At 38.6% G+C, this 26,921-nt stretch overlaps 1 protein-coding gene across 1 annotated transcript in view; it reads right to left on the bottom strand.

The window, feature by feature from the left end:
* LOC134541232 (low-density lipoprotein receptor-related protein 2) overlaps window positions 1-26,921 on the bottom strand; it is a 574,163-nt gene that overhangs the window by 32,328 nt on the left and 514,914 nt on the right. Inside the window, exons 37-47 of the mRNA XM_063384501.1 lie at window positions 26,367-26,627; window positions 25,080-25,263; window positions 24,080-24,261; window positions 22,238-22,685; window positions 20,907-21,118; window positions 15,763-15,952; window positions 12,759-12,975; window positions 10,510-10,845; window positions 7,774-8,020; window positions 5,007-5,623; window positions 290-582 (exon numbers count right to left, since the gene is read on the bottom strand). Coding sequence (XP_063240571.1) covers window positions 290-582; window positions 5,007-5,623; window positions 7,774-8,020; window positions 10,510-10,845; window positions 12,759-12,975; window positions 15,763-15,952; window positions 20,907-21,118; window positions 22,238-22,685; window positions 24,080-24,261; window positions 25,080-25,263; window positions 26,367-26,627 — 3,187 coding nt within the window. The remainder of the gene's footprint in view (window positions 1-289; window positions 583-5,006; window positions 5,624-7,773; window positions 8,021-10,509; window positions 10,846-12,758; window positions 12,976-15,762; window positions 15,953-20,906; window positions 21,119-22,237; window positions 22,686-24,079; window positions 24,262-25,079; window positions 25,264-26,366; window positions 26,628-26,921) is intronic.

Genomic DNA, 26,921 nt, shown 5'->3' with positions numbered 1-26,921 from the left:
TACCAGTCTAGAATTTTTAATTTACTTTATTTTCTCTAATATTTTTCTTCATATATTTTTTTCCCAAATATTGAATCCTTTGAAAACTAAGGATTTGATGGTATTTGAGGATTTGATGATTTGATCAGCCCATCCCCATTCTTAGTATATATCCTAGTTTATATAAAATAACAATGAAGTGTCGTTTGCGGACAGCGACAGTCCTTACGTCTGATCATAAGCCAATGTTAGCCTCGAGTGCAGAGGATGAGAACCTGTCCAAACTACGTCGGCGCGGCGAGACACTCACGGCAGACGGCGGGATCCTCGTCGCTGCCGTCCTTGCAGTCGGGGTCGCCGTCGCACCGCCAGGCGTTCAGCACGCACCGCCCGTTGGAGCGGCACTTGAACTCCAGGTCCGGGCACGGCAGGTCACAGCTGCGCTCGTCCGAGCGGTCCCCGCAGTTGTCCTCTCCGTCGCAGATGGTGGTGGAGGCCGTGCAGTTGCCGTTGTCGCACTGGAATGAGCCGGCGCGGCAGTGTCGGGCGGGACAGCTGGCCGGCTCGTCCGACCCGTCCTTGCAGTCCGTCTCCCCGTCACACCTGCCGCAGAGGCTTAACTTTCAAATACCTGTCGTGAAATTTGTCTACAAACTAATAAACAATTACACCAATCCCTCACTCAGCACATCTTCAGATTGTGCAGATTCATTTAACACAATGTTAATTTTACTGCCCCAGTCTTGAATAGCATGTCTGTAAATTTCAGTTAGCTAGAAATCAAGACATGCAAAAAAAAGTAGGGTATGAAGCCGCGAAGTCCGTTTCAACTCGGTAAACAACATATGTATGTGCCGTGGCATACAGTTAGCCCATGCGAGGGAGGAAGAGATGCATGCGCAGGTCTGACTACGCTACGGGCTGTTGTACAAACATCAGCTAGGGCAAGTTCAATTGCGGCTATGGAGTGTAAAGGACCGATTGTTTTTACGTCTGCCGCCGTGCCGTACTCTTGTCACCCGGCCTCAGACCGGGCCACGATGAACTCAATCTAGCCAGAGGCAGGGAACTCACACAAACACAAGCAACATCTGCCCATTCGTCTGCCAGTAACTGTACGTAAGTAAGCACCTGCAGTTGGAATCATAGTGGAATCATGACTTCCAAGTGAGAGCATAATGCCTTGTGTTCAAGTATTTGAGAAAAACTAGAAGTATTACGGCATGCAGAAAGTCATGAAGACCACACTAATGTTGGTCACACTTCAGTTTTGAGCAAGTCAACTGTGCGCACAATCGTATGAAATAAGGACTCTATCAAATGTTTATATAAGTCTGATGCTGTTGGTTGTACTAGCGGAAATATACTTGACATTAGATATCGGAACAGGTATCTGATGGAAAAGGTTGTTAAATAAATGGTGCAATGAAAAAAGTCACAGGCCTGACAGGACTGATATGAACCAAGCGGTGATACATACATGAATAAGCATTTTAATTTTTGAAAAATTAAAATGTAAATATTAGGGATGGGATTTTCCAATCTTGGATTCGTCGAATATACCGAATCCTATGGATTCGAGGATTCGTAGGATTCGAGGTGGGATTCGAGGTGGGTTTTTAAGAGCTTTAGGTAGTAATTGATAATTGTAGTGCTGGGCGAAGTTTGAAAATTTCGAACCGAACCGAACCGAACCCTTACGTTCGGTTCGGTTCGAAACCTCTTAAAATATATTCGAAAAACCGAACGTTCGTTTAAAAAAAAATTACGTTTTTCTAATTTTCTAACCCCCATTTGAGACCATTCACAAAACAGCTCAACAAAATTCTATTACTTGTAATATTCCGACTTTTATCGCATAATCGTCATCTCAACAGTTTCAAGCTCAGACAAATAAATTAAAAAATGAATAATCTTCGCATAACTCGCATAGCATTTTTTCATATGGGCGCGCTTTGTTTTTTGATTACTTTAGAGAATTTTGTATGCATTTGTCGTACTACGTAATATAAACTATCGTAAAAATGCCAAAGGTATTGTATACTATACCTTTAACTATAGTGCGTGTACGAGAAGTGTTGTAAAATCACCAAAAATTGAGTACCCCATACGTTAAACTAAAGCGCATGTACGAGAACTCTCGTATTTCGGCAAAACTAACGTGATCAAGTTAACACAAGACAAATGCGGTAGGAAATGATTACGTAAATTACGTATTTTAAATTACTGGGATGTATTTATTTTCTTTGGCCTTTTTGGTTATAACAGTCAGGTAATGAAAATATTAATTTAATCTTGTGTATTAAAAGTACTGGTCCAGTAAATTTTACAGTACGGTACTAAGTTGACTAGCGTAGTCGCGGCAGCCATCATTATTTCTCGTGTTTTCTTTTTTCCGAAGCAAATTTCTATAACCACACTTTTTACGTTACGTTTACAATATTATTCTTGAGGTGATTTGCGATGAGCAGGCTAACGTCGTTTAAGTTTTCCAAATGGAGAAAAGATAATGACGACCCGGATGACCCAGAACCACCCCAAAATAAACGTCTAAAGTTTCTTCTAACGAGCAGCATTCTTCCAAGAAAACTGCAGTCAGCGGGTTTTGTAATGTAGATAGGTAACTTAATTCACATTCGCCTTTTTTTTGATGTCCTATTAAAAAGTTTTACTTATTAAAAATGTTAGGTTATGTCTACCACAAAAATATGTAGATAGGTAACTTAATTCACATTCGTCTTTTTTTTTTATGTCCTATTAAAAAGTTTTACTTATTAAAAATGTTAGGTTATGTCTACCACAAAAATATGTTATGTGGCCTTATGCTGAATGTTCGTCATCTTTATAATATTATTTTTAAATGAAGGTTAGTGTACACTTAAAAAGGAATATAGTCTTTTTGAAATTTAGATGTAACTTCTTCACGAATTAAAAGTTGGTATATATATAAGCTAAGCTATATAATGTTTTAATTTTACATATGGCTGGAGAATCTTTCTTTCTCACCACTCAGTTAAAGACCAAAATGCTGGTCATCGGTTAATTTTAATTCAAAACAATTATTTCTGTATGAGGTTCGGTTCGGCTCGGTTCGAAACCAGAGAACTGAGGTTCGTCCAGCTCTAGAAAATTGTATACCTAAACTATATTATAAAGGTAACGGAAATGGCACAAACATAAGATAAACTACGCTGCAGTTTGTCAATTAGCATAACTATTCTTATCATTTCCAACCTTCAATAATATAACATTGCAGAAAAAAACGTAACTTTTTTTAAATGGTGTCTGTTGTACAAACGTATTTTATTGAAAACATAGGAAGGATTAATTTAACAGAGAATTAAACAGATGCAAACTTACGTGTGTGGTTTTTGAGGTTATTTGTCTCTATTTTATATCAGGTGTATACACTATGCACTTATTTTATAATTTTATAAATACACATGTGATTTTTTTTAATACATAGGCCTATGTAATTTTTTTAAATAAATGTGTGATTTTTTTTAATAACATGTGGTGAAGTTTAGTGTGGGACTGGGATTCGAGATTCGATGACAAACACTGAGGATTCGAACAAGGATTCGGATTCGACCAAAATGTGGATTCGTCCCATCCCTAGTAAATATTCAGAGAGTAATATCGGTTTCACTTCCAATAAATTATAGTTTGGAAACTTTGTGGAAAGGTATGCAACGTGAGTTGAAAGTCACGCCCGGGTGGGCAAGTCAACCAGCTGACTGACAATAACGATCTTCAGTTACACAGTGTCGTATTTATCATACAAAGTATTCAATGGTAGGCTTATAAAGATAAATGGTGAGACCTATTTATCGTTAAGTGTTATTCTATGCATTTATATTACATAAAGAATATTTTCCTATACATCTTAGGAAACATTAAGTAAATTAGCCTTGCTATTTATGGAGACCAATGCTTTAGAATATGCGATTTCGGATAACACAAACAATTTTAGGAACACATTAGTCATAGTGAGGGATTGGTATATCTTGTTCTATGTAATGTAATGACTACCTCTGTGTACAATCACTAACTATTTATTTGTTTTCTGTACAAAACAAAGATAAGTATGTTTTAGTCTCTCACTGCTATTCAATAACTTATAATGGTAAAACATGGTCTATAAAGTTTGCATGTCCATCTAGTGACTTAAGTCCTTGTTTATATATTTGTCTTATTCATGATCATGCAACCCTCTATTTATATTTTAATTTATACATGCTGTCTCTTGTCCTGCAGTGAATGTCTATCTGTTGTAGTCCCTGCAAGCTTGTAGTGTGGTGCCTGCCTGCGGGCAGGGCTTTCCCCGCAGGTGGTACCTACCTGCATGTAGCACCTATCTACATGTAGCACCTACCTGTGTATGATGCCTAACTGCATGTGTTGCCTGCCTGCTTTCAGTGGCTACTTTGTAGTTTGTGTAATTGTTTTTGTATGTAATGTAGTATTTTGTCTTGTTTTTTATCATGCTCACCTTTCAAGTTCCCCAACTATTGGTGGGCATGATACAAAGCTAAATAAATTAAAAAAATTAAATAAAAAACATTGGAGTACCTTTTAGAATTTGAGAAACTAAACGCTGTGCTATTAACATAAATAAAAAAAATCGAAGCATATTTCATAATGAACAACGCATTTGTTAATTAGAATGATTGTAGCAGCTAATTGTGAAGTACCATTCCTAAAAGGAATACCGGTGCCTGACCAAAACAACTAGAAAATTAACATAGTAGTCTCATTAAAGAGTACCTCTCTTTTAAAGATTTCTCAATTATAATTTTTTATATATATATATATATATATATATATATATATATCACTACAAAATATTTGACACTTACTAACAGTATTATACAAATAACATAATGTTTATTATTAAGTACTAAAACTGTTGGTTTTTCATTATGTGTCTATGTAATGATAGTTAAGACACAAACTTGTCTATCTGTTCATGCAACTTGTCTTGACTGACCGCGTCTGCTCCCGTACCTACGAAATTGCGGACTTACTTCCAGAACCAAGGGATGCACTTCTCATCTCTGCCGCCGCACCGGTGCTGTCCCGCGGAGCAGTTGGCGATGCAGGTCTTGTTGTCTCCGCTCAGGTAGAACTGGTTGGGGCAGGCGCACACGTACTTGACAGAAGTCTCCCCCACCCCGTAGCCGCCTGGCACCGCCCCGCCCTTGGGCCCCGGGGACAGCAGGCACAGGTGGGAGCACCCTCCGTTGTTGGTGCCGCACGGGTTGGCGTACGGCAGCTGCCGCAGGGGGTGGTACACGTGGAGATCGTACGGACGGTGCGTCGTGTTGCGGATCACCTCCAAGTCCTCCTTGGCATTGAACTTGCTGCCGCGCACCACGGCCTTGCGGTTCCAGTCCGTCCAGAAGATGGTGTCATCAAACAGGGAGAGGGCGAAGACGTGTGGCACCTGGTCGCCCGACACCACGATGTGGCGGTGGTGGCCCTCCAAGTCCGCGAAGGCGATGTAGTCCAGGTGGGCGTCCGCCCAGTAGATGCGGTCCGTGAAGTAGTCAATGGTGAGGGCGTTAGGCCAGGCTATGTCATCCATCCACGTCAGGATGCGAGTGAAGTTGCTGCCGTCCATTCCCATTTTCCCAATGAATGCCTGCAACAAAATATACAAGTGTTTTGGCTTTGAATCCACATAAGATAGTACTTAAAGAAATTTCTGGTTCATGTTGACTTTTTAGTGAGTGTAGTCCTCATCACCTCGGCAAGTATCGATGAGAGGCGAGTCATGACAAGCTCTTAAATTCATTTTTTTATTTTTTTATTTTTTTACAATTTGTTTGAATTGGCCAAACTATGCAGTTGTAAATTAATTTGTATTTATTTTCGTCTCAATTCTGATTTGGCAACCACCTTCAAAATCTTGTTCTTGTTGCATTTGTATTAAACGCTGATGCTAATGCCTTGCTTTAAGTTTTGCAATGAATAGCCTCCCTGTCACTCCTTACACGTTCACGTTTTTTAAGAGTATTATCGTAAATCGCAAAACACTTAAAGTTTGTGCTGGTGTTCTTGCCCTATGTTCTGTAGAGGGTTTGATTCCTTCATTGGTTCAACTGTTAACTCATGCTAGAATGAGACTTTATTTGTGTAATCTGTATTTGTTCGCTAGCCTCAATTACGTGGTACTGTAAGATAATGGCTTCAGTGTAAACCATTACGTTGCATACTTGTACCTGTTTCCGTTAGTTACCAACTTTTTCATTAACTCCGCAATATGTTTATAGAGAGGACAATCCCTTACCTGTGGAAAATAGTCCTATAAGTAGGGGCAATATTATATGGTAAATTGCGACAAGACCGAAATAACACCAAAAAGCATGTAAAACACCACATAACACCGAAATGCAAGTTATGTCATGGAATTAAGTACCATTCAACTAAAACTTAATTCAAATATAATAAGTAATCTTTTAATGTTTGAAATTGAAGGAATATCATTATTTCCAGGCAAAAAAAAAACATTACCACAGAATATGTATTAAAAAAAAATTGGTTGTCTGTAAAGTCTGTTTACGGACGATAGTTTAACGTGACAACGTCATAACAAAACATTGTTGAAATGATTGATCCAGAAGAAAAGGAAATATCATATTCGGCCTGAGACTGAGCCATAATAGGTTTTTGCAACCAAACCATTTAGGCATTAAAAATATTATATTCTTTGAGGAAGAATTTTTTTTAAATTTTTCTATCTTTTGCATGATAAAATCTACCTCTGCATACTTTTATAAATAAAATTGAATCATTTTTATTGAATTATCAATATTTTTTATGGATACAAAGGAGTGAAATGAAATGTGCAATTGAATTAACAAAATTTACTTTTATTTGCATTCATTAATTCAAATATATTTATTACTTTTGAAATGTTGCGTGCGCCGTATTTATTTTTACAAGTACAAAAAAAAAGTTTCGCAGATACCAGGTTTCAAACCAACAACCTTTAGTTCAAGAGTTAGGTACGCTAACCACACGCCCACGAGGCCATACTAAAATAATTTAGTTTCAGATGTTACATACATGTTTATAAAAATTTTGTTCACGGTAGGGGAATAATATTAACACGATTTTATAACAAATACGCATCCCAAATACACCAAACTTATTTATAATGTGTTACAAGTTACAATATTTTTTAAAACATTGTGCATAAGATCCCGGGTGTAATTTGAATTATTATGTGTAACTGTAAAACACCATTGTTGGTTCAAAACGTATTTGAATTTTCAACATTACTTTAAAATAACCGTACCGATTGTGCTGAAAATCGGTGGACAATCGTTAAATTACATAATATTAATAATTCAAACGACAAAAATATGATTGAAAAGTCAAATCGTTTGTTGTTCCAATCGAGTGGAAGAGAGATGCCATGCATGCGTACAATGAGCAAAAAGGATAAATTCGTAGTGGGATATCCGTAGTGGGACACTTTTTCGTGCGTGCAGCCGGCGTTCATCGATTTATTAGACATTATCACGTCAAAAATTATTTAATTGAGTTTTCTTGTGCATCTGTTATTGGATCACTTAAACCAAGAATGCTTGCTAATTTAATTTTTATTGTTCTGAATGTATCTGTTTTAGACCGATTTATTTAAAAAAAAACGATTTTATCGTAAAAATGCAGCATATAAATTAAAAACATTACTATTTTGTTTGATTAAAAATTACGAAGGCTCTTATAAAAACAAGAACGACAACACTGTTTTAAAGAAGAAGCGGTTGGAATGCTGTTGCCGACCTGCAGGTGCCAGCTGCTGAAGTAGAGGTGGCCGGTGCCCGGGTGCAGGACCAGCGCCCGCGGGTCGGCGATGGTCAGGTTGAAGGTCTTGCGGCTGGTGCCGTCCAGCTCGGCCACGTCCAGGTGCTTGCTGTGGCGGTCCAGCCAGTACAGCTTGCGCCCCACCCAGTCCACCGCCAGCCCTTCCAGGCCGTGGCTGTCGTGTCGGATCACCGGCTCCTTCTCCTCCTCCGACCCGATCTTCGACCTGCGCAGTCACGGCCCTCGTGCCCATCTGTGCTTCATGCCAGGCGCGCAACAACTAAATTTCCAAAGAGGGGGGCAATATACCTTTTTATAAAGAATCATCTATCCCCCCCTATTGAACATGGGGGTCCGGGGGTCCTCCCCCGGGAAAATTTGTATTTCAAGGTGGAAAATGGTGCTATTTAAGCAGTATTATTAACTAAAAATTGATTACACAGCACTTTCTTTGCCCCCGTTTGCCCCCACTTCAAGGTTTCAGAAGGGGAGGGGGGGGGCAAAATACCCTTGCCCCCTCCTGTTGTTGCGCCCCTGCATAATGCCACCCCAATCTTTTTGATTATGACTTCATGAAAAAAAAAATTTATCGCAATTTAAGTACATAGCACTTAAAAAATATTTAAATTGGGAGATCGAGATTTATTCCTTTTTTTACTAGACCTTTTCTGGTGCCACTTTCATCAGCAGAGTCATTTACTTTGAAATATTGAGCTGAGTTTAAAAAGCAAATAACGTGATGATACGCGGTGGTCGCTTGAGAGGGTGAAAGCGGTGGGGGAGGGGTTGACTTCGCCAGCAGCCAAAGTGAAGAGAAGTGGACGGAAACCCACGTCAGCACAGCATGTCATTTTTCAACTAAGCTGTTCCCAATGGCGAGAAACAAGTTTGCGATTATTATGGCCCCGCACTTTTTGTTTCAGCAGTTTTGGTAAAAAAAATCAGCTGGTGAATATGGTGATCACAAGTTACATATGTCAAAAATAAATGTTAAAAACCTTTATAAAAAAAAAGATGCATGTACTATGCGCACACCTTAGAAGTTATACATCTTTGGCAGCATTCATCATATTACAGAGAATTAACAAAGTGATAAATATTATTGATGCCATGTTTGCTTTAAAACCATTTTCTCTGCTAATAAAAAATTACAAGTAAACCAGAATAAAACAAAACTGCCAAAATTGTGTTTGCTGGTTTCAGCATTAAAAAAAAATAGGTACTAGTAGTTGTAACTGTTAGTTGAATATTAAAAATACTAAAATACATCTGAACATAAGTATGTTTTTTTCAATTTGTTTGTTACATGAACCATATTTCGAAGGTAAACTTTAAAGTATGAACTGTTTAATGAATTTTAACAAGATGGGCAGTGTTTTAACAAAATTCCTTGTTGAAAATCAAGTCCAAAGCCGGGATTTCGCTTTTATCAGAGCTGTTTCATTTTCATTGTAAAGTTTAGAATTTTGCTCTGCAAATCAAATGATCTATAGTCGATGTACCTGTCCCCGCAGTGAATTCTAACAGTGGGTGTGGAAACTACGCGTGTTTCACATCCAGAAATGCAGTTGAAAACACAATTTTCGTATATTTATCATGCTCAGCACTATTTTAAAGAATTCTATATTAAATTTTGTTTATGAGTTTTGATTTATAAATTATAAGTATATTTTGAAAATGAGAACACATGAATTTTCTCGTTACCAAGGTTAGATTTAGCACATCTCTGGTGAGTACTGAAAACACATTCACTTTTTTTTCCTAATAAACTAAAACTTAGGAAGTGGCACTGTGGTAAGACAGTGGACTCGCATTCTCAAGACTCGGGTTTGAATCTCAGTTTGGCTATCCAGATCCTGGTTTTCCATGGTATTCCGGAAACACTCCAGGCAAGTGCCAGTGGGATGGTCCTTTACTGTGGGGGATGGCCAATTCCACCCCAAATATCCCTGGACTACTGACCTCGTCAACTAGACACAAAGCCAAATTTAACCCTTTGAACTGTTTCAAACTAGGTTGGTCTTCTTTAAATCCCTGTTCCTATCGTTTAGGCTTCTGTAAATATAATTTTATTTTTCATCACTATGTTAACAAATATCAAAAAAATTTTAAATAAATACAAAAATTTTGTTTTTCACCCTTCACAAGAGTTCAAAAAAGATTGATCCAAAATATAGTAAAATAAAAAAGATAGTAATATACATGAACCCATTACAAAGAAGTGTGAAATAAAGGAAATTTAAAAAAAAAAAATGGGGAAGCCTTTTCTTAAACCAGTAAATTTTAAGTTACAATGTTGTTTTTGTTAATCTGGTTACATACATAAAATATTATAATAATTTAAAATCATAATCATGGATTATTTATGAAAAAAATATAATATTAAATTGTGAATAATGTTACAGTACAAATCTAAATTTCTCAATAAATTCTTAGCCTCATACATGTTAAATTTTTTTTCTATAATTATTTTTTTGTGAATGTGCCCAACTTGGTGTAGGCCTATCTATTGTACCAAATACATAATAATGAAAAAAAAATATATTTGATTTGAAATGTTGAATTGAATTCCAAATTATTCACAAATATTAAATATTTTTTTAGTACTCACAGACCCTGGCTCTTAAATCCCTTAAATCATGTGATGTTTTATTTAAGACTCACCAAAGATTTGGAACAAAGAAAGAAAGAAAAGAATAAAGCAAACAGAAATACCTGAAGATGGTTTTGGCTGTGACGTCGCAGAAGTACATGTACTGTTCCTTGTAGTCGAAGTCAAGCGCGACGACGTTCATGAGGTCCTGGTGCACGAGGCTGTACTGAGAGCCGTCCGTCGACATGTTGCGCACGTAGTACTTGTTGGTGAAGACGAGCCATGGCTCGATGGCATCTCGGCGCTTGCATGTGTGCTCGTCTGTAGCCCGCTCATAGAACTGGTCATTGCACTTGCAGTAGAACGAGCCCGGCGTGTTGGAGCACTGCTGGGAGCACGCCCCTTTCTGCTCCACGCACTCGTCGATGTCTTCGCACGCCTTCCCGTCGTCCAGGAGCCTGCGGCAGTTCAGTGACGGACTCTCATTCACTGTGTTTTGTACACACATACAGATAGGCCAGCAATTACAAATCAGTTGTAATTGTTACAAATGTTCCTTTACAGTAAAACATTTATGAATAGTAGTTAAGAAATTATGAAATAAGTTTAGTTTTGTCAAATATTTTAAAATATGCATGTGTAGAGAAAAGTGTGCGGTTGTAGCTGCAACAAATTCTCTTAAGAAGTAGTCAGGCATGTTTTTTGTGCTAGTTTATCTTTGATTTGTGACTCTTCGAGAAGGGAAGTTGATCATTTTACATTCATCACGTTGGCAATTCCAATTTATTTTTATTTTTCTGAGTACATAGTTCTTTTCAATACATACTTATTACAAATTATTTTATTGACTAATGTATCATTTTTCAGTCAAAATGAGACAATTTTAAAAAAATAAGAATTAAGATATATCTTTGTTTTATAATTGTTAGATAATACACCCTTTTTATGAATAAAAATGATGTACAAAAATAAAATCAATTACATAAAATCTTCTGTTTTAAAAAAGCAAATTTACTAATAATAAAACCATTATCTTGTCTCTACCTATTATCAATCACCTTTCTTCAAAGTTGGCATCTCTTAATAAAATGCTTATCTACTAATCTGAACACATCTTGCTGAGTGTTTTCTTTCAGTCATGAAAACAATAAACCATGATACTCCTTGTCCTAATGGTATGCTTTCAAATAAAATATATACATGAAACACAAGCTATGTTAGAGGAGAGATAGCAACAGAAAGATACCATCTTTGTTTCAGCAAAGTTTGAGAAATTATATTTCTTTTTATAGTTTTATACTCGATATTTGGTTTCGTTAAAGCATAATACATAACTCAATGGTTTTTCCAAACATAATAGTGATAGGCTGCTACAAATAGTTTCGCCTGTGAAGTCCGTGACATATAATTTTCAATTTATTTTTCAGAATGGCTACAGCTGTAATAATACAGTAAAACTTCATTTATCCAGCCTTTGTTGATCTGGATGTCCGGACAATCCGGATCAGATTTGTAGACATTTTATGTAATGTTCTCATAAAAAAATATATACCTAACTATGTTAGCAATAATGTAACTTTAAGTATGCCAAATATTCACTTTTAAGTTTGATTCAATGTATTTTTCCTGCATAGATGGTAGTATTATGGTAATAAAATGCTTTTTGTTGAGTTTAAGAAAGCACACCAGCTGACAGACATCATGGTGTATTTGGAGCGTCAGCCTGACACCACTCCAGCTGAACTATTAATGGTAAAGGGTTTGCGTCACTATAGTGTTTGAAACAGAAGAAAGTCTGTATACTCTACTACCATTTATATTTGGGCTCATTTGAACACTTGTTACAAATACATTTGAAAAAAAAAAAAAATCCTGTCCGTAGTTGTTTATAGGCAATGTTTACACCATGTCAAAGTGGCAGTGAATCAAGAAACGTAGTTCCACAACTTAACATCAAAATGAAAGTCCAAACATGTGCCTTCATGCAGAAATACGTTTCATTTTGTCTGTATTAGATTATGTGTTATGTGATATACGTATAATAAAATACTAGTTAGGGGTATAAAAGTTAACATTTGTGACAGTAGCGGAACCAGAGGGGGGGCTAAGGGGCTCAAGCCCCCTCCAAAAGCATCTGGATCCACTATTGTTTTAGTGTTTGCCTTGATAAAGCCTAGCCTCAGCTGGGTCAAGCCCCTCCCAAACCAAAATCCTGGATCCACCACTGATTTGTGATGAATCTAAAGTTTCATGTGTGGGACTCATGCCCTTGGCAATGTTGAATTTGCCATCTGAAGAGGGATACTGAAGTTCATATTAAGCGACACTTCCAAGCTTGTTTGACTAACAAAAAGAAACCAGCTGCACTCACTTGTAGCCGGCGTTGCACTCGCAGTAGTAGCTGGTGACAGTGTCGACGCACTTCTGCCCGCACTGGTGCACCTCCACCTTGGCGCACTCGTTCACATTGCAGTGGAACGGCTCGTCCGAGCCGTCGGGACAGTCCGACACCTTGTTGCACACGGCTGCATTGTCGATGCAGTTCCCGACAGTGCACTTGAACTGGCCAGCCGGGCAGGTCGCGTTCTCTGCGGACACGTCGAGATGCATGAGCGCTTCCCGGCATGGCACACAATGTTTCAAGAACATTACAGAAATGAAAAATTTTCTTTTCAGAAACACTGCTATGTTTAAGCAACATTACAGGGACTCTTCAAACCAATTATTTTATTTTTATTTACTGCCTTTCAGAGCATAAACCTTACAGACTACTGCATCTGATAGCTTACTACGTCTTTGTAGTCCTTTACAACATAAGTCAAACAGCAGTAGTAAAAAAAATGTATGTATATTATTTAATGTACGTAATAAAATAAAATTTGAATCTAACCTAAATAGAATTTGGTGACACATTGTAGTATCTCATCCATGAGCCTTTATTGTCCGTCATCTGTTACAAAACATTTTTAAAGCTTAAGTAAGCAACAAAATTTTTGAATTTCTCTAATCTGGACTTATTTATATCTCAACACAAAATTTTAATTAGTAGACTACTTTTAAAGATTTTTTTAACAAATTTAAGTAATTCTTAAATTCTTTTGTTGATAACCATATTTAATTCTTATTTTCAGTAAAACATTTACTTTCTAATAATTTCATAAACTGCATATATATATATATTTTTTAAGTTTCTACTAATTTCTCTGTGTTTCCTTAAAAAAATGCTGCTTACTTACACACAAGCAGCTAATGTAAATGAATTAGAGTAGGTTGTGATGAAAAGGAATTTCCGTAAGCTACCCACAGTAGTAACATTTTGGATGCACTGGTTGTTAATACTTAATGTTTTATTACTTCATATCTACTTTATGTTTACAACTCATAAAAGTGTAATGCTGTGCACACATAACATGCATTAATCTGCTTTCCACTGCAATTCCTGCCTTCATCACCTGTCTGTTAATGAACTATATGGGGCATCAGTCTTTTAACCACCCAGTGGCTTATTGCTTATACAATTTTCAACTGAGCAGCCCTAACAATAAGCTGAACAAGCTTTAAATCACAAGCGCTGTTGGAGGTTGCCAAGAATGGAAAAGTTACTTCAAAGCCCATCCTACACTTAAAGGTGAACCCTCAAGATGTCACATCTGTCCGCCACCCATCCATTTGCCATCCATTTGTCCGTCAACAAGCCGAGCGATTCACAATGATCTGCAGTACTTCATTATATTTTTACACTTGGATGCTGTCAACTGTCTAGGAGCCAAGCACTTATAAATCATTAAAATAACTTTTTTCTTAAATATTTATTTTAATTTACTTTAATTTTACGTACATTATTAATACGTATTTTGGGTCTCCATCAATTTTTGTTTTAAATATAAAACTTTAAAACATGTTCAAAGGCAAGAACATCATATATAGAAGCAACTAAAAAAAAAACAACTAAAAATGTAAAAATATTTTTAAATAAAGGCAATGCCTTTCAGACATGTTTTAGGTTATAATTTCATCCATTTGTCTGTTGAAAGTTAAAGCTTGGTAAGGTTTTGACACATGGACGGATGGGATTTTCCAGGATGGGATTTGGCTGCAAGTCAAGTGAGTGACGGATGGACAGATACGACAGATCATTGTGAGTTCAGCTTAAGTCATGCATGGGCATGCAGGGAGCCAGACACATCTCAGCCCCCGTAGCACACAAACACACCCACAATAAATGCCGTGGAGTGAAACTAAGGGCCCTGGAGAAAATAATTTTATCGGGTCTCCCCTCCCTGTTACTTATTGTACAAGTTTTCAATCAAAACAATTTAAAAAAATTAGGGATGGGCCAATGAAATCCCCAAATCTTCAACTACCAAAAATGCTTGGTATTCGAAGGATTCAGAAATTGAGGAAAAAGATTCAAAGAAAAATATTAGAGGAAATAAAGTACGTAAATTAAATAAATTCAGCACTGATAATCTCTGAAGTTTATTAGGTCAATTTTTCTTTTGTCCCTTACTCTGTTAATTATTCACCAAGCTAGTGAACTTTTAAAATGCAATTATATAAACAAAATTACAATTTGTATGGATTCTAGAAACTTAATTCATTAATAAAACATTTAAATGGTTAAATGTTCTAACAACCTAGTTAATATTTTTTTTCTTGTATATTAATTTATTTTGGACCCTTGAGACCTTGATTGCTCCATCTGCTTTCCCCCCCCCCCCCCCCCCCCTTTTCCAAATCGATGGCCCTGCCCACAACTAGCACTAAGGGGTCGCTTCAAAATTACCACTTTGTGTGGGGCTAAATGGTAAGATAACTTACCTCCCACCACAGCAAGTAGAGAACTGATGAGTATTCACGAGAGGCAATCCTTTTTCTCCCAAGCTAAATACAAATACACTACATCACTGCTCAAGCTCACAGATCCGCCTCAGATAAGTCTCTAATGACCTCGTGGGTCCATGGGGGACTGCGTTTCATGTATAATAAACTTAAAAAAAAATTTGCATTAAACATAACTTCCTACAAGTTTTCCCTTTAAGTAAGCTTCCCTGTTAATAAGTCTAAATTTCTAAGTACCTTGAAAAACTTCTAAACAGGGTCAGGGTGGTTGTGTGTTTGGATCATTCGTCACCCACAAAGGCAATCCAGGTTCGATTCCTGGTGGGGTCGAACCTGTATTTTTCGCAAGTTGGAAATTTTGCGGAAGTTGCAGTGACCCGGTAGGATTTTTCTGGGTACTCTTGTTACCTTCACACAATTCATTCCCTCAACACTCATCATTATTCATAGACTCTAATGACCCTGAAGTGAACAAGACGTTAAGCCCTCATTCGTGCATCCATTCAATCAGTCAATCTCTGTGCAAATCTTACTGGGGGAGCAGCCCACTTCGTCGGAGTTGTCGCCACAGTCGTCTTCCCCGTCGCAGCGGTACGTCTTGCGGATGCACTTGAAGTTGGAGCACTTGAACTCGTCCTGGATGCACTCCTTGTACTTGGTGTTGCAGTCCTTGGACTCGTCCGAGCCGTCCCCGCAGTCGTTGTCGTGGTCGCACACCCAGCCCTGCAACAACCGTCGACATGCTTCCTGCACTCGTGCTCTCGAGGCCAGTGCGTGGTTCTCTGGACTAGAGGGGGTGGATGAGTGCGTTCAGGGGTGTATGCAAGAGGGGGATGTGAGGGGGATAAATTCCCCCCTCCAAAATTCTAAAAAAAATCTATCATTTCCACCAAAAAATGGGAAGAATTTTAAAGCAAACAGCAGGCTACGTGGGTGAAATGAAATCATGCGATGTCTCCTTTCCAAAATCTAGAGACTACCAAAATTTCACACACGAAATGAATAGCAAACTAGACTTTATGGTGCCATAAACAACCTGCCATGTGATTCAACGGTTCATTTGCTGCTGGTTTGTTACTGGTTTAGATACCTTAGAGTGTACAACGCACTGTGGTTCAGTTGAAGAAGTCACAAAAAACATTTAAGTTTTAAAAGTTTAATGTATTGTTCAATGAACCTACAAAATTTCCAGTTATTCATCAATATTTTTGCATTATGTGAGAGCCATATTTATGTATTGTAATATATCACAAATTAAATAATACATACATTTTGTTAAGAATGTATTAAAAATATCATGTGGTTATTAGGAAATGTTGGTAAGTCTAGTTTCTTGAAATCTGAGGTTTTGTAATATCTAAGGTAAAGAAACCGCTTCTGTGTCTGGAAGAATCAGGAAGAGCAGAATAGTGTTTTAGGAAGTAAATAATTTTAAAAGTACAGTTTCGTCTCGTTGACAGCAAAATACTTGTACTGTTTATGTTCATCAGCAAATCTCTCCAGTAATGCAACAATGTTATGATGAGCAATATATTGTAAATCACACAATTTTCAATGTATCACTGTAGCTGTTCAATATATTACATTTTAAATATTTGAAATATGTTATACAGTACACTCCCTATTTAATGCGGTTGTCGGGGGACATAACTCTTACCCGCATTGTTGCATAACCGCGATGTTTCGACATGACCAAGGTCAAAAGGCATAAAAAACCGCATGTGTTCTAATTAATAGGTCGGCAAGCAGGCACAGTATAGACGGCCCGGCCCGCCTTATGTGCGCACTTTGCATCCGCAGTTTTCACTAAACGCGGGTGAAAAAATAAAAATAATAAATTTCAAAGATAAATATTAAATGTCGAATTTTTTTTATATTTCCGCGTGCCGCGCACAGTTTGTCGTATGGCCTACGAGCGCGCCACACGCCGCCATACACACAAGCTGCTGCCAGTCTCGTGGTGTCAGCCACAGTATCTGCTTCATCTGAGTGTCCGTAACAAAGTAAGTGCAGTGTGTGCGGTTACACACGATTCTGTGGTCAAAGTCTTCTAAATAGAAAGGCCGTAGTGATACTTCAAACCGAATATGAATCGCAAAGTACCAAGTTTGATTGAAAAAATAAAAATTCTAGATTTACTTACAGATAGTGTGTCTTTTGCAGAAGTAGGCCACAGATACGGGAAAAACGATTCTAGCATTTGTACAATAAAAAATAAAGAATCGTCTATCGTGTCAAGTGGTTAAATTTTATTATCCATGCTTTCAGTAAATTATAAATGGTCACACGTGGGAAACAAAAATTGCGCCAAATTAATTTTAGCGCAATCAGTGGTGCCGTATTAAAAAGTCTGTTAAACTTTCTCTTTACTTATTCCACCAAATGCTGTGTCGAGTTGCTGAGTGTGTGTGGCTTGGATCGGCAAGTGTTATATTCCCCAGCCTCTGGTTAAAGGTCGGTAGGCCGCTACACATAAACATTTCCGGGGCTTGTTTACTACCACACAGCAAAAGTGTTACAGTATGGTTCATATAAGTATTGGACCACTGGGAATTCCTCGGCAAAGATTAAAAATACGCTAGCTAATTTACTTTACTGTTTAATGTTAAAAAATTATACTAAAGTAAAAAGATGAAAATGTATAATACAATGAATTACCCAATAATATTACGTCTGTAGGTTTAAGTGTTGTAACAAAACATTTATATACAGATGTCCAGTAAAATACCTATTAATATAGTACATACTGTACAGTAAAAGATGGTAAAAAATAAAAAAAGAAGTCATAGTTTGTGTAAGCGCTCCACACTAAATGGGAAGATCCTGGAGTGGAATTTTAAACACCGGACTAACTGATTTTGCCTTGTACGCAGCAACGCTGCTCAGTCAAGTGACTCATGCTCTACCTGTGTGCTGCGTGAACACATCCCCTCCCCCACCCCCTCCCCCTCACCGTGTTTCTGCCCGCTCCAATCTCTACCTCTCTCTACGCCTTATCTTTCCTTCCCACCTCTTCTCTCTCCGAAAGTATACGTCAACTACCCCGCCCCACCCACTATGATCGGGCTTCGCCTTCGATGCTTGCCTGCTGTATTCCGTGACGAACTTTCCATCGTGAAAACCACCCTTCTGAAGTTTTGAAGTCCGTCTTTCCATGTAAATCGTTATGAAACTTTACAGCTTGAGCCTTCAAAATAGGTCCTGACAATGGTACACCTTCACTTAGTTTAGTTAAAAAACACCTGTAAATGCATTCATCCAGTTCACTGTCTTTACCTAACTTGATTGTTTTTCTTTGCAACCCTACATCACTTTCAATAACATCCACAAAATTTCTCAGTTTCTGTTCCTTTTTCATCCACCCTCTGATTGTACCTTCTGGGATACCGCACTCACGTGATATGCTCGCTTTCGTCTCACCTTTTTTCACACGCTCAATGATTATCAGTTTATCTGCTATAGAATGAGTTTTTCGTTTCTGTGACATCCTACCAAGCGGTTACAAGACTGACTGTAAAAACACTGCTTTAATAATGCACGGTCAACAATGACTTGTCTCCGCTTGTCAACAAACGTGACCACGAGAAGTGTGCAGACGGGAAATGAGTGAACTACTCAAGGTCACCAGACTTCCCCCCTTTCGGCTTACTCATCGCCCCTCTCATCACTAGCGCTTATATTCCACCCCTCCCGTCTACCCGGGTGTCTTGGTCGCATATTCTCGGCTCGCCTCTCCCCTCCCAGCCGCGGCGCCTCTCCCCTCCCAGCAATTGCCGTCAACCAAGCCTATCCAACATCAATCCCCAGCTGAGTCACGCTGGATAATGTCGCTGAACGGTGGGCTTTATCGGGTCCCCTGTCCGATGCTTCATTTGTGAGATAAAGCGACGTTAAGAACTAGTGTTTCAGAAATTAACACTGGGCTGGATTAGACCATAATTTGAAAACCCTACAAGATAGAGGAATAATGTACGGAAATATCTTGTTTAGAATTTCACTGCAGACATTTTCTACGCCTATGCTTTTTTCTGTCCGATGCTTAGTTTGTGAGTTACAACGCATAATTATCCTAATCTGCTGTCAACCATTTATTCCATTATTATTCATTTCTGTTTGGGGGACATGGTTTGACCCGCGATATACCCGATTCCGCGATCAATCGGGGCGCGATATACCGGGCGTTTACTGTATTTTGATTGATATATAACATAACTAGTTAGTCGCACAGCTCTGGTGGCTGAAAGGTAAATTTTAGTTTTTTTATTTACTTGTCTTTAGGTCTTGAGATGCTTGATAAAATAAGAGCGTTATAAACTTTTTCATTCCATTTAGTTTATATATTTTGGTACATACTAAATGCTAAATAATAACAGTCTTTAAATTTGTTTATTTTTAACAAAAATTTTGTTTTCTTGCGATTTACTTTCCGTTTTGTTAATGTATATTTTTACGTACTTTTTTAACTTGCATTTCAGTATTCAGTACAATATGGTGTACTTAAAATTCCATTTTGATGTATGTAATAACTTTGAAGTGCAATTTTAGTTTTATCGTAAATCATTAAAAAAATCTTGTGGCACACCACTGAACTGTTTACCGAACAATCACCAAGCAGCAGATACAGTGTTTCGAGACCCGCTGGTCTACACTGTACAACTGGAAGACCAGGGTGTGGAGCAAAGGTTAGGTTGAAAACTGTGAGTACATTCATTTAAACTTTAGGGTTGTTGGTGGCATTGGCCCTTCAAAGATGCAGTTACTGATCATCATTATAACTATGTAGTTTTTTTTTATGAGTAATGTGCGGAGCATGGTGTGAGTGTGTTGCAAATTGTAAAAGTCATCAGTTGTACGTGCATGCATTTCCAGCTGTACATCTTAAAAGTGGCGGCAATTGGCGAAAATCTATAGGATTCACTTCGTTTGGGAGGGGGGGGGGGGAAGGAGGGAACGATAATGTTTATCATTCTCATTTCACAGTTATGATTTTGCAAGCACAAATGGATTCCCTTATAGAGGGGCTTTTGGGCCCAATTCCCCCCCTACTCCTGCCTTGGGATCTAGACCCATGGTAGCAGAACCCACTTAAAATTTTTGGAAGGGTAAATAACCGTCTGAATTTTGGGGAAGTCAAATGACTGTTTATATTTCAGAGAAGGAAAATGACAGTTTAATTTTTTGAGGAGGGTGAATGACAGTTCAAATTTTAGGGAGGACGAATGGATGGATGACTGTTAGAATTCTGGGGAAGTAAAATGACAGTTAAAATTTTTGGGTGGGCGAATGACTGTTTGGAAGTGGTGGGGGGGGGGGCAATGTGAATGACCGGCCAAATTTTTTGAAGGGCGAAAAAATCATTTACAAAATTATGCTTTATATGAATTTTTAGATAGCTAAGTTTAAAAAAATTACAGTACAGCACTAAAATATATAAAATAATAAATTTTTACACAAACAAATTCCAGACTTCATAGGTCAAGTGCGGACTGGAGTATATTACTATTAGTTATCTCTGATTTTTTTTTTAAATAGAAGTGGTTATGAGTGGTAATTGGGTAGGATCATCATGCTTTCCACAGGACTTCCACTGCATCTCAAGTGAATGTGTAGTCCTCTGATGTGGACGATCTTGCCTCGCCAAGAACAAAAGGAACATGCCCTGCAATGGCAAACACACCGTGTTTATGCAGCGCCCATTCCCGCAGGTGAACTGGTCCTCGGCGCACGGCGTCGGGCTGGGGCAGTTGTGCTCCTCCGAGTTCTCGTCCGCGCCATCGACGCAGTCGGGGTCCCCGTCACACACCCACTTGCGCGGGATGCACTGGGCGCGGTTCCACATCTTGTTGGCCGTGCAGGTGAACTCAGTTTCCTCGTCACACTTCCTGTCATCTGGAGGACAAACAGAACAGTTGTTACAACTACAGACAACATGTTATGATTTCATAAAACAGCAAATTTCATTATTAAAACTAGTGAATTTTGTTTTTCACGTAAGGCAGTTCCAAACACCGTTCGCCACCGTTCGCCCAATCATCTGCTTGCTTTTGTATTTATCCGGTGTCGCTGTTCCAAGCTGACGTCAGTGCCCCGAGCGGTGAGCGTAGGCTTTAAAACTTCACCTGTTTGTCTTATCTATCTAAACATTATGCCGGAAAGGAAAATAAACCCCGTAGTTTTGCGTATTTTTACAGTATATTTTTGGGTTTAACATTATAACTTGAGCGTGTGTGGTAGCTTTAGTTTGCTTTAGTGCATTTATTATTAATGTTCAGTGGCGGCCATGTTGCCGTGTTTGTTTACCAGTGACGAGACAAGTCTTTCACCCAGTATTTAAATTTCGCGTAAAAACACTGTGATTTCGCGTTTTAATACAAAATTTTGTGTATAAACACTGTGTTATGGCGATTTCGAGTAAAAACTGTATTTTACGGTGATTTCGCGTTTATAGTCGTTTAATCGCGATCGCGAAAAGAACAGGCCCCTACTAATACTCAGTGATAATTTTTTTATAAATAATTTTTGTACTTTGACTTGTGTATAACATCGACCCAAGTTTTATATATTGTTTATTTAGGGAAATATGACTGTGTTATATATGCGTCTAGTCAGTCATAACCCCACTCAAAGAGTAGTTAAATAATTGTATCTGACAGATTTGCAATGTTGTGAAATGATTTTTTTTTTTTGCTACATGCGAGAATTGACTTTTATCACCAAATCTCGATTCTCGATTATTGAAGTAGAATTGGTAGGTATCTATGAAATTAGGAATCGGTTTTCCCATCCCTAATATTTTTATAAATATGCAAAGAAATTAAGTAAATTACTACCAGGAGTTTTTTCTTTTGTATTTAACTTACAATCATAATTCATTGTTAAATAGCAAGATTTTGTTATATCCATGATCTTTTGATGTAATAAAAGTGCAATCATCATGTATACATGATCAAGAGATGAACTTGGATGTGTGATACTGAGGAAGTTAGTTTAGACGTAAGGAAGACTCACTGCACTGGTGGCGGTTGTCCTCATCGGAGTTGTCGATGCAGTCGTTGTCGCCGTCGCAGATGTAGATGCGCGGGATGCAGTTGCCGTTGTCGCAGGTGAACAGGTCGCCGAAGCAGGTGCGGCCCTCCAGCCGGCAGTACTCGGGCGGCTCGTCCGCGCCGTCTCCGCAGTCGTCGTCGCCGTCACAGTACCACGTGGCCGGCACGCAGCGGTGGTTGGGGCAGCGGAAGCTGTTCTGCGGGCAGGTGCGCTCGGCGCACTGCTCCGGATCCTCGTCCGAGTTGTCCCCGCAGTCGTTGTCGCCGTCGCACAGCCAGTACGGCTCCACGCAGATGTTGGTGGTGCGGCACTTGTGGCTCTTGGGCGGGCAGGTCGTGTTGCGCGGGCAGCGCTCCAGGCTCTCGTCCGTCGTTCCGTTGTCCTTGCAGTCGTTGATCCCGTTGCACACCTGCCGCACCGCGAATCATGGACGTGACAGAGACGGACGGTGCAACTCAACATTTGCGACCCCTTGCCGGATCGATAGGCCTTTGAAGCTCGCACCAGGGTGGTGCAGTTACCTGGGAGTGTGTAGCCTTGGTCTTTGTGATAAAACAAACACGGCAGTATGACTAGACTGAGAAACACGTTAGTGCCTCGTGTTAGACCCACTGATTATTTAAATAGTAGATTATTTAACTCTGCTTTACCCCTTACTATGTACAGACATGGTAAGAGATATTCATCCATGTACAGTTTGCTACTGAGGAACTTTCAACTGTAAATTATAAACTAAACACCTCTAATATTGAACACACTGGCATAATTGCCAACTTGTGAAAATTTTCTTTTATTTTGTAAAAATTTTCATGTTTGTACAATTTTGCTAATTTTATGTAAATTTTTCTTGTAAAATATGAATGACAAATAAATTGCCAATACAGTAAGTCCTCTATTTACGTCGTACCGATTTACGTCGTTTCGGATTAACGTCGCTAATGTTTGAGTACTCATGTTTCAATTTAAGTTGTCGCCGATTCACAATAACGTCGTTTACAATGACCATAACTCTTTATTTAAACAAAACACCGTACATAATTCGTTTATAATTCTTTGTTTCCTTCGGTAGTTAATTTATGCTATGTAGCGTAAGCTACACGTTCACCGCCTTATCTTATCATACATCATGTGGGACGCTTCCTGCTCTCCGCTGCTCTCCGCTGCTCTCCGCGCGGTGATGCAATACTACCAGCCCGCCCGCTCGGCCACCCACGTATCTCGCACGTAGAAGTTTTATCTACTTCCCGCAACGACACAGCATTTTCTCCTACCCCTTCCGGCCGACCTTGGGCCGTGGCCGGCCGGTGGCATGAAACATGGCTCATTTTGCGTCGTTTCTATTTACGTCGTGGTTTTCAGGAACGTAACCCCGACGTAAACCGAGGACTTACTGTACATATTTGTATTATGTGTTAAAGGTGGAATCTACACTTATGCTCCATTTAGCATTGATGTAGCTTGAGGTTAAGTAAGATTATGTGTTTTCAACACCTGAATAGTATTGATTTATCTCAAAAACAACCATTATGACTAGGGCCATCGAGAGGGAGGGTTAAAAGGGGCAAAATCCAGAGACCTAGTTGGGTGTTAGCACAATTTATAGGAAACCTTACAAATAATGGTACATGTGCATATAATGGTTTTTTGATTTTTTTTTTTTTAACTGTGGAATAAGTTGTACATTAAATTATATGGAGGGGGTCCGATAAAATAATTTGCCCCAGGCCCTTAGATTCTCTGGACGGTCCTGAGTATAATATTCATGCAACCTCAAAATCATTGCAATTGTTTGGATCTGCACACCTGTGACATTGGAATACATCTGTGATTAGCACAGGTGAACTCTCCGGCTGCACAATCAGGATATTTGCAGTTCAGTTCATCTGAGTTGTCCTTGCAATCATTCTCGTGATCACACTTCCACGACTTGAAGATGCAGCGACCATTGGCACAGCGGAACTCGTTGGGGGCACACGAATGGTAGGCTGAGAAAAAAATAACAGAAATGTACCTACAATAGAAATACAGGTTCACAATTTCTCATCAAAAGTTTAGTTGTTAATCCAATTTTGAACAGTTTAAACTACTTATTTGGAAACTGCTTGGAGTCACTATATTATTTAGATAAATATAAAATAAATAATCACTATTTAATAGAATTAGCCCCACAGCCACTAGTTTGACATATTTTCATTACAGCAATAAAACCCTCAAAATCTTTACAACAGGATGTAAAGTATGATACAGGTTCAATTTATAATTTTCCAATAACTTTGCCAAAAATATCTGCCATAATTTAAGCCCAAAAGTGTTTATAATCTCTAGCTGTTCTGGCTGCAATAAGTTTCTAGGTAAAAAGCATTGAGACCCATTATCGTAAGTGTAATATTTTATACGTACAATTTAAATGTGCAACTATGAGTGAATGAGAACTTTTTTTCATAAAACTTTCTGTTGCTCGTTTAAGCGATGACAAGATAGTTTTTCTCTGACAGGAAATAAAGTGAGAGCCTTAATATTGGGACCAAAATATCTTAAAGAATGTCTGCTCATAATATTTTTATTATTATTTTTTTATTTGTGGGTATAAAAACACCAGCTGAATAACTTGAAGACTTGCAGAAAGACACAGGGGAGGCAACTAAATTATGTCTCGTCAATTTACGATACCTGGCCAATAACATTTAGGTAATTCTTTTTACTGTGTATCTTTCAGCCGGTAGTAGTGTTGTTGCTTGAAAAGTGTTTGACACTGTGTGTGAACGTCTTTCACATTTAATGCGCAAACAAGAAAGAAACTCACTGCAGTAGTTGACGTCCTCGTCGCTGTTGTCTCCACAGTCGTCGTCGCCGTCGCAAGCCCACATCCTCGAGATGCACTTCCCGTTGCGGCAGTAGAACTTAGTGGATTCGCACGACAGGTTCTTGGGCACGCACATGCGGTCGTCGTTCACTTTCTTCGTGCTTTCGTCACACTTGCATTCCGCCTGTTGCAAACAGAATTTCCAAAACAACTGTAACAGTATATGCTTGCCAGCTACACCATTCACGTATTCATCAGAGTAACACACCACATTACAAAAGAGCCATGAAGACAAAAAGAGGAGGGGGGAGTGGCAGACATCAGGAGGCCTCAGTTGAGTTTTGAGATGATTATTTTAGAATGCTTGGGTTCACCCTGATAAGATGAAAAAAAATCATGTTTATTGCTAATATAGTTAACAGAAAATCTTATAAGTAATGTGACACAGATCATGTTTACAGTTATGGCCATAGTAACGTTTACAGTTTTAAGATTTTCAATGTGTAAAATCTTAGTTCTCGATATACGTCATTTGGTGGGAGTAATTTCATGAATGGAATGAAAGTTGCGTGAAACGGAAATGAGTAACCACAGTGCTGCCATCTGTGGCTGATGGCGCAAACCAAAATTCATAGACAGAGGGAAACATATTATTACCTTTATAATGGATTTGAACAGATGGACAATATTTTAATAAATTTCCTTGTAAAATATCAGGTCAAAACTTGGAATTGAATATGCTTTTAAGTCTTTTACGCTTTTATCAGAGCTCTTTCAATATATAGTTTAACCTTTCGCTCTGAAAATTGAATGATTCAGTAGTTGACATAGTTGTTCCGGCAACAAACAAATTCTAGCAGCAAGTGCGGAAACTACGAGTGATTCGCGTCAAGACATGTAGTTGAAAACTCAAATTTTGTATATTTATCGCACTCAGCATTATTTTTTTTTAAAGAATTCTACGTTAAATTTTGTGTCTGAGTTTCATATTATAAGTTTATTTGCAATGTGAGCACACATGAATTTGCTCATTGCCGAGGTTAGATTTTAACCATCTCTAACAAGTACTGAAAGACTCACTCACATTATTAACAGTATTTATTTATTTTTTTAATTGTGGGGTTTGATAAATTGTACATTAGGTAATAGGGAGACAGCCCAGCCAAATTATTTGCTCCCTGGCCCTTAGTTTCTCTCGAAAAATGCTGGTTTTTATTGGTTCCAAAGTTCACAGGAACACAAGTGCCCATAGGCAAGAACATCGGATCCGAGATAGCGCCAACTTACAGTTCCATTGACGCCCGGGTGGCAGGACTTGGCGCAGCCCCCGTTGTTGATGAGGCAAGGGTTCGCCTGGCACTTCTGTCGGTCTGGGGAGTAGATGTGAATGTCCCTGGGGGAATCTTCCAGACGCTTCACCATCTCTATCATGTTGGCACCTGTGTGCTTCTCCGCCCGGTACACACCCCGCAGCTGCAGGTCCGTCCAGTAGATGTGCGGGCCGAATATGGTGATTGCAAACGGGTAAATGGTGGCCGTTATCAGCACCTGCAACCAGGAAGCAGCATTGAATGAACAATTGAACTAGGGCTAAATGTCTCGTTGATGAAGCGACAAGATTAGAACTGCCATAAAATGTAAATAACACCGAAAAGCATGTCAATACACCATTTAACACAGATATTCAAGTTAATACACCACAAATCACCAAAATGCAAGTAAAATCATGAAACTAATTGGCATTTCCAATCAAAACTTAACTCTTTAATTTATTTGGCATGAAGTTTATACAACATTTTATGCAAAAAAAATTGAAAAAAATTTACTTCTTTTTAATTTTGC

This window comes from Bacillus rossius, chromosome 1 (genome assembly GCF_032445375.1).
Source record: "Bacillus rossius redtenbacheri isolate Brsri chromosome 1, Brsri_v3, whole genome shotgun sequence".
Taxonomy (NCBI): Eukaryota; Metazoa; Arthropoda; class Insecta; order Phasmatodea; family Bacillidae; genus Bacillus; species Bacillus rossius.
The sequence above is the reverse complement of the archived record's forward strand: the minus strand, read 5'-3'. Positions and strand labels throughout refer to the sequence as shown.